General features: G+C 36.6%; 2 protein-coding genes across 2 annotated transcripts in view; both read right to left on the bottom strand.

Moving 5' to 3' along the window:
• Window positions 1-2,962: 2,962 nt before the first annotated feature.
• On the bottom strand, window positions 2,963-4,527 carry LOC149847886 (protein DMR6-LIKE OXYGENASE 2-like). Its single transcript, XM_090002607.1, has 3 exons — window positions 4,224-4,527; window positions 3,621-3,931; window positions 2,963-3,537 (listed from the first exon to the last, which is right to left on the bottom strand). The coding sequence occupies exons 1-3, from the start codon at window positions 4,525-4,527 to the stop codon at window positions 3,274-3,276; spliced, it is 879 nt and encodes a 292-aa protein (XP_089858733.1). The 3' UTR covers window positions 2,963-3,273.
• Window positions 4,404-14,188, bottom strand: part of LOC149847887 (golgin) — a 48,306-nt gene continuing 38,521 nt past the window's right edge. The window contains exons 12-13 of the mRNA XM_090007176.1: window positions 6,023-6,161; window positions 4,404-4,539 (exon numbers count right to left, since the gene is read on the bottom strand). Coding sequence (XP_089863302.1) covers window positions 6,101-6,161 — 61 coding nt within the window. The 3' untranslated portion in view covers window positions 4,404-4,539; window positions 6,023-6,100. The remainder of the gene's footprint in view (window positions 4,540-6,022; window positions 6,162-14,188) is intronic.

Here is a 14,188-nt window from a genome sequence, read left to right on the forward strand (position 1 = left end):
AAAAAGACTTGTTGGCGCTAAAATAGCACTAGTAAAATTTTAATCCGACACTTTTAGATTTTTACTGGCGTTGTTTTAGCATCAGTAAAAGTCTTTTTGCACAAAAAAAATGTTGAGGGTCCATCACGCTGCCCGATGGACGCTAAGCATGAATGACTTTTGATTGAGCATATATATTAGTGTGTAGTTGTATGACCACGTTTGAGCATGATCAAAACGAACTTGCTCTGAGCATCAAATTTGACTTTTAGCATTGTTAAAGACCATTTTTGCCCATGACCTTTAGCAACGCTTAGGATCCATCTTGGCGCAAACTTGCTGATGCTCAGCGCAAAGTTCATTTTGGTCATGCTCGAAGGTGATCATGCAACTACCACGCTTCTATATACAATGTGGGGGCATTAGGAAGCCAAAAAATTGTTGTATTATGACATTTTAAAACTGACAAAGGGGTTGTCTTTTTTTTTATAGAATTACCCATGCCAAGCAACATGTTAAATAACAGGGTGAGTTGTGACTTTTATTGTCATTTACTAAATTGGTTATGGAGATAAATTAGGAAAGCTACTTGCATGGGACTCTCTCTCTCTCTCTCTCTCTCTCTCTCTCTCTCTCTCTATATATATATATATATATATATATATATATATATATATAGAGAGAGAGAGAGAGATTACTAGATGATTTATTCATGTTATATTTGTGTATTTTTCCTCATAATGTTTAATCTGTGTGGACGTGAGAAAGTATGCAAACCATTCGTAAGTATGGGCTATTTTCTAGCATATATATATATGTGTGTGTGTGTGTGAAGAGAGAGAGAATTGGTTACTCTCTGGCTAAATCTCATAAATGTAGGCTTTATTTCATTAATCTAATTTCATGGATGCCTTCAGCATGGTCCATTTATTAGAGAATGCACTTTGGATCACATGGCTTCAAATAAAAGGCATGGATAATGGTTTCCACCGAGGAAACTATGAAAAACAAATCTATCAATTTAAATCAAATAACAAACATTTGCAACTATGATTTTTAAACTCCTAAAGAGTGACCAAACTTTTTAAGGGTCTCTCCTAGTTGTTTTATGAGAAAAAGAAAAGAAGTAACACGATGTAACGTGGTTCAGTTCGAAAGAACCTGCGTCCACGCTCAAGATCACTCACAATAATCTCATGAGTGGTTCTTTCCTTTAGGCTTCTTAAAGGGAGAATTACATGAGCTGTTACGAGGATGATTTCTTCTATCTACTCCGGGATATTTCTCATATTTTCCTTTATCATAGGAATACATGATAGAATTATTATCTTTCTTTCCTATCTGTGGCGCGGTACTCAAATAATCTTGGTAACCATCTTGACAACACCTTCCACGATGGTCGATCTTTCTAATTTAGTGTATATTATGGTTTGGATCTTGCCTATTGATGTTTGGATCGTGGTGATTGGATTGTCCTGCTCCACTATCTCTAATACCCCCCTGCAAGATGATCATTCTATCAACAACGTGAAGCTTGTCTCTAAACCCCAGAAATTTTGAAGCTGGTAAGAGTTTGGTGAATATATCGGTCACTTGGTCATTGCTTGAAATAAACTGAATTGTGATGAACTTTCACTGAACCAACTAAAGTGAAAGTCAATCTCTATAGGCATGGTCCGAGCATGAAAAACTGAGTTTGACAACAAGATATGTGTCTCCTATATTATCACACCATAGAGTGGGTCATGGTAGATTTGGATATCAAGTGTAAAAGAGCAGTTAACCAGACCACCTCAAATACAGCTTCTAAGAGCATTATACATGTTCTGTGCTAGTCCTAGCTACCATTTTTTTGCCTTTGTGAGTTCTAGGAAACAATGTTTGACTCAAGAAAAATATATCCAAGGCACCCAGCCCAATCAGCATCAGAGAAGGCTCTCAGGAAATGAAGGGAAGAGTTCCTTTTTTATAACCATCTCACAGGAAATCGTATTTTTCAAATATCAATGAAAGCTCTTGACTGCGCTCCGGTGTTCTTGTGTTGGTGAGTACATAAATTGACATGCTTTGTTGATAGCATAGCTGAGATCAGGCTGAGCAACAGTGACACACTGCAAAACTCCTATTATACTGACATAAAGTGATGGATCAAGAAGAGCTTCTGCACTAAACTTGAAAAGAACAATATTGGCATCCATAGGGGTTGAAATAGGTTTTTCTCCTTCCATGTGTGTCTGTCTTATAAGATAAAAAGTGTGTTTACTTTGAGAAAGCAGAGGCCAAGAAAAAAAGTTTATCATCCCAAGGTAGCTAAATCATCAATGAGGCGCTGAACTTGAGCAGTTGAATTCCTAGTAACAATGATGCCCTCAACGTAAATGAGCACAAACGTGGTAGAGTTGGGAGTATTCTTAAGAAACAGAAGGGTGTCAGATCAGATCTGGACCCAACATAACCCAAACTTATAAGGAATGAAGCTCAAGGAGAAGGCCATAGGGAACCTTTTGAGCTTACAGAAATGATGTGGGTAGTTAAAAATGTCATGTTAGCTTTAAAAGTTACAAAACGACAAATTCAAGATAAAATAACAAAAAAAACAAGTTTTTCATGTTTTCAATATATTGCAATTTTAACAAGAACATAAATAGCCATAATTTTTAAACATGATACTATCGAGTTTTATTCACAAAACGAGACTATTGATAATATCTCGAAATTTTCAAAATCTCACAATACTATTGTGTATATATCGCGACTTAAATAGACAAAATCGTCAAATAAAATTTTGAATGAGGGGCATCAGAATCGTACCCCTGCCCATTTCGAAATCTGTTTATTCAAGAGGAGAGAAGGCTACGTGGCAATCCATTTTCTCTTTTTCCAAAAAAGGGTGGCTGTCACTTTCAAAGCTCGTAAAGAAACGTGCTTAGGTGGCAATCCTAGGCTCCTTTTGCCCATTCCCAATACAAACAAACAGATTCTTTAATAAATAGTTCTCATTTCATACTATTTTTATATCACCACCACATTTTTATGTCTGCATTTTTAAAGGTACTGCCATACAAAGTGATACCAATTAAAGCGAAACCAAAGACAGAATAGGATGAAAACATGGGTCTACAACCCGCATTACACTCAATACACATGATGCGGGTTGTGTACCAAATTACATACATCTACAACGTACGTTATGTACCTTCTGTAAACTAGCAACCTTTTTTTCTTGGTTTATTTTCACCAAATATTTACCACACCAGTCACACAATCGCTTTACCACATCCAAAGAAAAACCGCTCACGCAGATGCCTTGAGGTGGTGGTGGTTCTGAAGGTTGTTGACAGTCATCTTCTTGAAGTTGCGGAGCTTCCTGCTTGTGAACAGGTACCCCCAATTGTATCCAGCATACTTGGGAGGATCATCCTCTGAGATCAACTCCTCCAAAGGCTTTATCATCTCATAATGTGATGGATTGTAAAAGTACGGGATTGAAAATCTCTCCCTTGTGGAATTCACTGCCACTCTGTGCTCTGCACTTTCATACCTGTCATTGCTCCAGACCTGGGGTAAACACAACAACGCGAATTTGAAAATGGTTCCCCTCAAATAATGAAAGGTGATTACAGAAATTACATGACAGCTACCTGAAAGATATCTCCCACGTTGATTATATAAGAATTTGGCACAGGTTTTACAGCAACCCACTCGCGGTCTTTACGCCTCACCTCAAGACCACCCACACCATCCTGAGCAAGTACCGTAGGAGCACCAGCATCTTTGTGCCTGCCAATACCTAAGACAACATCGGGGCGAGGGCATGGAGGGTAGTAATTCAACCGCAGAAAGCTGGTCTGATCCTTGAAATAACCCTTCAATTGGTTTGCCGGCAGCCTCAAGCTCAGGGTGATCAACTCCAGCAGCCGGACAGCCAACTTCTCTGTGGCTTTTGCATATTCTACACAAGCATTTCTAACAGTACAAACAAATAAGTATGGTCTAGACACTAGAGTAAAGCATTTAAAAAAGGGTATGCACAAATATGTGATAGCTGTTGATTGAACCAATTACCTCAATTCAGGGGGGTATTCCTGTCATTGGTTCTTCATCACACAAGTCCGGACCAGCTTATCCCCACTATATTCTGCAGGGGTATTCACTGGGGCTTACCAGAAGAAAGTCGAATATCTCATGTCCCTAGTATGCTCACCATCGAAGTAACCCATTGAATTATCTTCACTTCTACTGACCTTCTGTCTCTGACAGCGGCTGTCTCAAAAACCTCATCGCAGCACTTTCAACCCTGTGAAGAAGCTCGAATGGGACACCATTATCGATAACTTGAAAGAAACCCCAATTTTTACAACCATCTCTTATCTGACTAAAAAGGCCAGCAAAGTCTGCTGGATTCAAGGAACTTGGAATCTGATCAAGACAGTTTGGCAAGTGAGCAATGTCAATGAGGGGGACACCAGAGGCAGAGAGAGGGGAATCTCTGGCCTTGGGCCTGTCTTCTTGGGGTTGCATGAATGCCGCTTCTGCATCCCAAGTCATGGCTCAAAATACCTAACAGGTAAATGCACAGAAACAGAATATTATATAAGATATTCACAGTTTAGCACAAAAAAGGCAGCAATCGGTTCAATGAATTGGACTCTGCTTGCAAATATAGCAGTGCTCATCAGAAATTACAAACACTTATACAGGAGTATGATTGACTACAAAACTGGGCTGAAAAAGAATTGCCACGATTTTCTGTTACAAACTGAAGTTGTAGCTAGTTTTTTTTAAGAGCCTCTAAAACCGCTTTTGACAATTCCCCGACTCCAGAAGGATTGTATTGAATTTTACAAATTATTTGCAGTTAGCACGTCATTGCACGCACGCATGCACACACTTATATGACCACACACCAATATTTTAGTTACCTAGGAAAGGAAAACGTAAGGTCACTAAACCCATAAAACTCTCTTACAAGTCGTAAAAGTAAACAGTTTCACAGGAAAATTTCAGGTGAACCACAATGAAAATTATTCAATTTACAATACTTCAACGCTCCCATGAACATGCCCTTCAACACAACCCTGCACACTACCCCTTGGTAAATATAACTGAAGTTAGCAAACATGCCTATAGTAACATTTTACCTGCAAAAAATAAGTGTTTAAACTTTAAACTATAGAATTAGGTGTATATTGACGAGTGGGTGCTAAGCTGGACACAACTCGAGTTTGAAGAGCTTGGTTAAAGCTCATTCATTTCAAATGAGTCAAACTTGAGCTCGTTTGTTTGAACAGGACTTGAACTTTTTAAAGTACTTCTCAAGAGTTCAATAAGCTTGTTAAGCTACAAAGCGAACAAGTCAAGTTATCCACTACATGTACATATTCTGCTTTTTTCTTCATTATACACACATGGAGACACGCATGAACGTACACACACACACACATGATTTGATTTTGTTTAACGATCTTGACTCTTCTAGGAAGTTCAATCTTGAGCCAACCCTTACAGTAACCAAGCTGAAATCTAGCTTGAATTAGTGTTGAGTTCGATTATACTTTTAATTTTATCTCAGTCTTAGCTGTTCTAGATAGCTTAAACTTGAGCCAAGACATACAGTAACCAAGATGAAGCCCAGATTGAATTCGGCTTGAGTACAGCTCATGTACAGATCTACCTAAGATAGGTCAAACCATATACAGCACGAGCTTGATAAATAAAAAACCCAACAGCCAGTAGGCATTATTTAACGTAAGAAAGCAGGTTTCTGAAACTCAGATGCCTCTGACTTCAAGCTCAGGTAAAGCAAGCAAAGGGGAGCCTGTATTCAGCTCTCAACTTGATAGCAACCAGTCTAACATTCAGTACCACCAAGAGCATGTGCATTGGCAAAAGAAGTCCTACTAATGAACACACTGAAAGATGAGGAAGTTGTTCATGGAAACTGTCAGATTGTTGGAGGAAAGAGAACACGATACTGACATCAACCAATTTTACTCGAGAATGAATGATCTAGCAGCCAAGTCTCAATTTAAATCCTACACACCTAGTCTGCATCTTGCAGATATTTGTAGCAATTAATCTTCTTAGAGAATGAATGAGCATAATATTCCAAATCTCCATGTCATTCTTCTCCAGCTACTTCTTTCAATTGGGTTTTGCATAGCTCCTCAAATCTTGTAAAACTGCAAAATGATGATCACACAGTGAAAGTATTTCCAGAGAAAGTATACAATAACAATGAAGATGTGAAAGATAAGAAAAAATGCAGCTAGTGGGAAGCAACAAACTGTCAATGAATTTTAAACACAATCCAGGAAACTGAAGAACCTTTACAATGCCTATATCAGACATACATCTGCAATAGTTAAGTATCTGTTGAAGATCTCTCCATTCAGAGAAAGTATCACTGCTACATTAAGAACCCTTCCTAAACTTAAAAATATATCTTCCTTTCGCCATGAAGCTAAAATAGAAGGAACAGCAGGTTCTTTTTGGGTGGGCCTGCCTATCCTTCAGTGAACAACATAGCCTTGCAGGAAAAGGGTATGAGGAGCTTCATTTGTATCATATTATACTTGTCTTGTAAAGATTTCTCAAGTCAAAAGGTAAAGCAGGGCACCAAGTCAATACATGATTTGTCATCACCAAGGAGATTGAGATAATTCACCAATTATTCAGATTCTATGTAACAAAAATTATAACATCATAAAAATAAAAATCCATTTTCACTTTCATAAATAAATCAAAGGAGATACAACGCCAATCATCCTGGCCATATGGCTGTCTCACCACATTCCTATCATCTTAGGTTGTAGTGAATGAGGTCTTAGGTTGGTCAGCTATGGCTAGCCTAATCTTATTGTACCCTGAGAAACCGTTCATGAAGGAGAACATCTCATGCCCGGCGATGTTGTCTAGATTGAGAGTTTTGGGGTGTAAATGTTTTATTTTTATCGATAAAAATGACAAACTCTCTTTTCGTGCTATTCTTTATGTCTTTTTAGGGTATGCAAATAATCAAAACAGCTATAGATGTTTTGACTTTAAAAATAAAAGGCTATATGTTTCAAGGAATATCTTTTTAGAAAAAGAAAGTTTTTTTTAAGTGAGAAAACTAAAGAAATAACTGCGTATTCTTTTTTGTTAGATCTAATTTCAAAGATTGGTGGTTATGATATTGATGAAGAACAGGAAATGAAGAAGAATCTCATGATATGAGTGAAGAACAATCTCATAAGGATCAAGGTTGTATCCAATAATCTAGGCATAGTAATTTTGAACATCCATGTGCTCTTGAAAAATATATCGATGATGAAAACCATGTAAAAATACAAACTAGAAGGTTATCAAAAGTATCAAAACCCCTTGAAAAATTTATGTCTTATGAGTCATTTTCACCTAAGTATCAAGTCTACATTGCATTAATGCATTCCTATATAGAACCATATATGGCCTTAAACAAGCACCAAAAGCTTGGTATGACACGTTTAATCAAGTTATGCTTGACGTTGAATTTCAATTTTATCTGACTGACACAATTTTATCGGTTAAGGTTTCTGATGCAAGTATTATTATACTTCTCCTCTACGTGAACGATATGATCATCACAGGAAGTGATAAACATGGAGTTGAACACATTAAAAAACTTCTCAAACACATTTTGAAATGACTGATTTATTTTTAAAATATTTTTTTGATATAAAAGTTGTTTATTCTTTTATAGGCTATCTACTGACTCAATCTAAATTTGTTTTAGATATTATTGTAAGGTCTAGCATCTTAGATGATAAGGTTGACACTCCCGAAGTTGTCAATATCAAAATGAAGATTGATGATGGGGAACCACTTGAAAATCCAACACCATGCATACAACTTATCGCGACACTATCATATCTCTCAATTGTGATACGAGACCTGACATTGCGCTTGCAATACACACAGCGAGTCAGTTTCAACATGCTCCCACCAATGTACATATGAGAACAGTTTTGTGTATTATTAGATATATCAAAACTTTTATTTTTTTGAAGACATTTCTTGTATGCTTCGTCATCATTAGATTTAATTGATTATATTGATGCTGACAAGGGTGATGATCCCAATAACCGACACTCAACCACTGGTTTTGGGTGTTTTTAGATGACTCATTAATTTCATGAAAGTGTAAGAAGCAACATAAGGTCTCTTCTTCTTCAACTGAAACAGAATACCAATCATGACTACAACCACTATGAAAGTGATCTGACTAAGAAGATTTTTAGTTGACATGGGAGTCTAGATTACAGAAGCATAAAAAATGTGTTGTGACAACAAAAGTTTCATCTACATTGTCAGTAAGTGAACCTTTCATGAACGTACCAATCATATTGAGATGGCCTATCACTATATTGAAGAGGAGTATCTACAGGAGACTTGATCTTCCATATGTTACTTCTGAATATCAATTGGCGGATTTCTTCACCAAACCTCTCGTTGATCCTAAATTTCACTCTCTTGGACAAACTTTCGTTATTCAATCCTAAGTTTTAGGGAGTGTTAAAAATATATATACCATGTATATATATATTTTTTACATTTATATGTGTAAATATATATATGTACATAGGATAACTAAAATATATAAATCAGTCAAATATGTAAACTAGTATGAACTGAGATTTTCATAGATTTTTTTATTTTTTTTCTAGAATTTCATGGTACGGATGCGATCTAAATGCATGGCTTTATAGAAACAGACTCTTGGACAATCCGATTACGATATATAAGAAGGATCTTTTAATGCTTGAAAATCAATGACTCATAATTTTCGTAAATATGCAAGCATAAAAAATCACATTTCTTGATCCGATTATGATGATTCAATAGTCTATTCCAAGCAAATGGACCGCGCTGACTGCATCTACATGGTTAGATTTGCAAAAAAAAAAAACTATGAAAATCTTGGTTCATACCTGTTTACATATTTTGCTAGGTTAGTTTTTATTTTTTGTTTTTTGGTTTAAATCCAACTAGTCAATGTTAGAGACGTTGGACGGTCCAACGGTTATATTTAGAGTTGTTGAGCCTCTCCCAACGTCTCTAATGTGAGCCCCTTTGGATTGTATATATAAAGGGGTGAAACCCCTTCATTTGTGTATGCTTCTTGCATGTGTTGAGATCAATAAAAATATTATTTTTTATCTTTTGTTCTTGTCCCCTTTAGTGGGTGTTTGTGAGTGAACCTATTTGTGGTTCTTTGTGTGTTCATTTTGGTATTTTGGTGGAACTTGTTTGAGTGTCTACTTTTGGTGATTTAGTGAACATCTTCGGAGGAACTCATTTCCTTACATGTTTATCAAGAAAGCAAGCTCAAAGTAAACCCAAGCCTCTTGTGAGAAGCTTGGCTTCTTGCTAACCTGTTAAGAATGGCAATGGAGGCTCCAGAAAGATTACAAACTTTAGCAGAAACTACAAATTTTAGGAGCTTCTAAAAGAGACACATGAAGTGTTAAAATGTAAAACTGTACATATATGTATATATAATAATATTATATTATTATATATATATATATAAATACATTTTTAATTTCTTTCTTTTCTGTATTTTTTTCCTTTATTTTTATTTTTTGTTTTTATGTCATCTAGTTCAGTTTGAACTAGAATGACTGTTGCTAGTCAAGTCCTAATCAGACTTGACTAGCAATAGAGCTGTTGGACTGACACATTCCAACAGCTCTAAATAGAGCTGTTGGACTGTGCCCAACAGCTCTATTGAGTCCTCTTTCAGCTGTGTATATAAAGGGGTGCAGCCCCTCTTGTATTTTACTCCAATGCTTCTTAAGCAATTGGTTTTTCATATCAATAAAGAATACATTTTTTATTTTTATTTTGTTTCCAGTTATACCCTTTTTTAAGGGTTATGCTTTAGTGTCATTCTTGACACTTGCTCTTGTTAATCAAAGCTCGTGTTTCGAAGATCCCCATTTCATTTCATGGTATCAAAGCCGCGGAAGTACTAAATCTTAAGGAAAAGATGCCTCGGTTTCCGTGCTCGTTTGCAAAAGTGTTCGCCACTTGAAGAGAAGTGTTTTATCACTTCATTGGAGAAGATTTCACATCTTGTTGTATTGTTTTTTTTTTCTTTCTTTCTCATTTTTCTTCTTGTTTCTCTTCTATCCCTATTCTTTCTCTCCTTGTAATCGATGGATGACAATGATAAAGTCATCATCATGCCTATGAAACTAAGCGATACGAACTATGTAACATGGGCTTCAATCATGAAGCACCATATATGGGGAAAAGGCTTATGGGGGATTGTGGATGGTTCCGATTTGGAACCTAAGCTATCTCTTACTAAAAAGGAGGGAGATAAAGAGGTCCCTCTATCGGAAGAAGAGAAAATCAAGGCTATTGCCTCATACGAGAAGAAATGGAAAGAATGGAGAATATCTCATGCGAAGATAATGTCATGGCTTATCAATAGCATTGACATTAAAAAATGCTCAAGTCTTGCCAAATTTGATCATGCCGATAAGGCATGGGAATACCTTAAGAATATGTATTCCCTTAAAGATATTGCACACGTGTGCAACCTCCAAGAAAAAGTTTGAATGATGACACAAGGAGACAAAACTATTCGTGAATATTACAATGGGTTGTCCGAACTTTGGGAAGAACTTTCCCTTTTAGAACCAAAGTGGCATTGTGCCGAAGACATTGAGCTTCGTCAGAAACAACTCGATGCTGAACATTTTTACCAGTTTATCACTGGATTAAGGCCGGAATTTGAAACCACTAAATCGGCCCTACTTCACCGGGAAAAAATTCCTTCTATTGTTGAAACTATTGAAGAGTTAACAATGGAAGAAAATCGTCTCCGGAAAGGTTCTTTAAAAATTGAAGATGATTCCGTTTTAGCCGTGTCTAGACCAGGGAATCATGTTCGATCATATAGGCCTCCTCACTTTAACCGACAAAATGGTGACTATGATAAGAAGAAAGTTATTTGTCATCACTGTCATGAATCGGGACACTACAGGCCACAATGTCCCAAACTTAAGGAGCTGAGAGAAAAAAGAGCTGCAATTGCTGGATCGGAGCCTAAAGATCAGGATGCACCAGTTTCCCTGGCCCAACTAATGGAGATTCTTCAGCCTCTCATCAAAGGTGCCTCTTCCTCATCTGAAGCTTCAACCGGCGCAACAACCTCATCTTTTTCTGATTTAGGTAAAATTTCTTGGCTTCTTGACTCTGGTGCATCTTTTCATATGACCCCAAATAATCAAAGTCTATCCAAATGTGTTAAAAATAAAACAAGTGTGTCAAAGGTCTTTACTGCTGATGGGACTTCTCTTGAAATAGAAGGAATAGGAAATTTTGAAAAAATTTATAAAACAAAAAATTTTTTTATTCCAGAAATTAGACATGTTCCCAAATTAAATTTAAATCTTTTATCTGTATCTCAAATTTCTGATTATGGGTGTAATATTTCTTTTTCTTCTCATGGTTGTTGGGTACAGGATCGCCAGTCAGGCAAGCTGATTGGGGAAGGCCATAGAGAAGGAGGGCTCTATTACATGGATTTTTTGGAAATGCCGAAGAAAGCTTTTTGTTATAATATTCAAAAAATAGAGTTGGAACTGTGGCATAAGAGACTTGGTCACCCACATATAGCCAAAATCCAACATTTTCCAAATCTAGGGAAATTTTGTAACTCTGAATCATTTGATTGTAAAGATTGTATTCTCGGCAAAATGAAAAGATTACCATTTCAGAACAGAACCTTTTTCTCTTCAAGACCACTTGAATTAATACACTCGGATGTTTGGGGTCCTGCACCAGTAATTTCTAAAGGAGGATTTGTTTACTATGTTATTTTTGTCGATGATTTCTCCCGACATACGTGGATGTACTTTCTCAAACATAAGTCTGAAGTATTTTCATACTTTCAAACTTTTCATAATATGGTTAAAAACAAGTTTCAAAATGATATTACTATTTTTCGCACAGATTCAGGGGGAGAGTTTTTATCCACAGATTTTCAAAATTATCTTAAATTGCATGGCATCACACATCAAAGATCTTGTCCTTATACACCTCAACAAAATGGACTGGCAGAACGAAAACATCGCCATATTATAGAAACCACTAGAACTTTATTAATAGCAAATCAAGTCCCTAAAGACTTTTGGGCAGAAGCTGCCTTAACTGCCACCTATCTCATTAATAGGATGCCATCTTCTTCGTTACAAAATATCACTCCCATTGAAAAACTTATGAACATTTCTCCAGACTACTCTAGATTAAGAATATTTGGGTGCAAATGTTTCATATTTACTGACAAAAATGATAAACTTTCCCCTCGTGCGATTCCCTGTGCCTTTTTAGGATATGCTGAAAACCAGAAAGGTTATAGATGTTTTGACTTCAAAAATAATAAACTATATGTGTCTAGAAATGTTTCCTTTCTTGAAAAGGAGAGCTTCTTTGATTTTAGAAAATTAAAAGACGTCACTGAGTACTCCTTTTTGCTAGATCTAACATCAACATCTGATGAATATGACCTTGATTGTAACTTTGATGATGATCACAGAATTATTGATCTTAATGTTGAAAATGAAGAAGTTCATAGAGATACTAGTATTCAATATTCCAGGCGACAAGAGTCTAATACTCCATGTGCACTTGAGAAATATTCTAACATTCCAACTAGACAATCATCCCGAATCTCGAAGCCTCCAGAAAAGTTTGTATCATACGAGTCTTTCTCACTCACATATAGGGCAGTTATTGCATTAATTCACTCATATGAAGAACCATCCACATATTTTCAAGCAAAAAATGATATCAAATGGATAGAAGCCATGAAAGCTGAATTAGATGCACTTGAAAAGGCTTCTACATGGAATATTCAAGATCTTCCTCCAGGGAAGAAAACTATAGGATGTCGATGGGTTTATAAAATTAAAACCAAGAGTGATGGTACTCTTGAAAGATATAAAGCCCGTTTAGTAGCCAAAGGTTATGCCCAAGAATATGGGATTGATTATGAAGAAACCTTTGCTCCGATGGCTCGTATGACTACTGTCCGAACCTTAATTGCCTTAGCTTCTATCAAAAAATGGTCTATTTTTCAAATGGATGTCAAAAATGCTTTTTTTAAATGGAAAGCTAGTTGAAGAAGTATATATGGAACCCCCTCCTGGTCTAAGTATTCCTAAGGGTAAAGTCCTTCGCTTAGAAAAAGCTCTTTATGGACTTAAACAAGCACCAAAAGCTTGGTATGATAGGTTTAGTCGTGTTATGATTGATATTGGTTTTCAATTCTGTTTAACTGACACTGCTTTGTTTATTAAGAATTCTGATGCAGGGATCATTGTGCTTCTTCTCTATGTGGATGATATGATCATCACCGGAAGCGATAAACAGGGAGTTGCAACAATCAAAACACTTCTTAAATCTCATTTTGAAATGACTGATTTGGGCTTGTTGAGATATTTTTTAGGCATTGAAGTTGCTTATTCTCCTAGAGGATATTTATTATCTCAGACTAAATTTGCTTTTGATATTGTTTTCAGGTCTGGTATTACTGATGATAAGAAAGTTGACACTCCAGAAGTTGTTAATGTTAAAATGAAGATTGATGATGGAGAACTTCTTGCAGACCCTACTCCTTACAGACAGCTTGTCGGGGCACTTTCCTATCTATCCATTACCAGACCAGATATAGCACATGCTGTTCATACAGCAAGTCAATTTCAACATGCTCCTACTTCTGTTCATATGGGAGCAGTCATGCGTATTATCAGATACATCAAGTCCTCTCTTTCACGAGGACTTTTCTTATCTTCCTCCTCTTCTCTTGATTTAATTGCATATACTGATGCTGATTGGGGAGGTGATCCCAATAACAGACACTCAACCACTGGCTTTTGTGTCTTTTTAGGGGAATCATTAATCTCGTGGAGGTGTAAAAAGCAGCAGAAGGTATCTCTCTCATCCACCGAAGCTGAATACAGAGCCATGGCAACCACGACCATGGAAGTAGTTTGGCTCCGACGACTGCTTGCTGACATGGGAGTTGAAGCAACAAAGGCTTCACAAATGTGTTGTGACAACAAAAGTGCGATCTACATTGCCAGTAACAGAACATTGCACGAACGCACCAAACACATCGAAATGGATTGTCACTACGTCAGAGAGGAATATCTACACGGGATAATTGATCTGC

The sequence above is a fragment of the Nuphar pumila genome, chromosome 1 (assembly GCF_984573655.1).
Source record: "Nuphar pumila chromosome 1, dmNupPumi1.hap1.1, whole genome shotgun sequence".
NCBI lineage: Eukaryota > Viridiplantae > Streptophyta > Magnoliopsida > Nymphaeales > Nymphaeaceae > Nuphar > Nuphar pumila.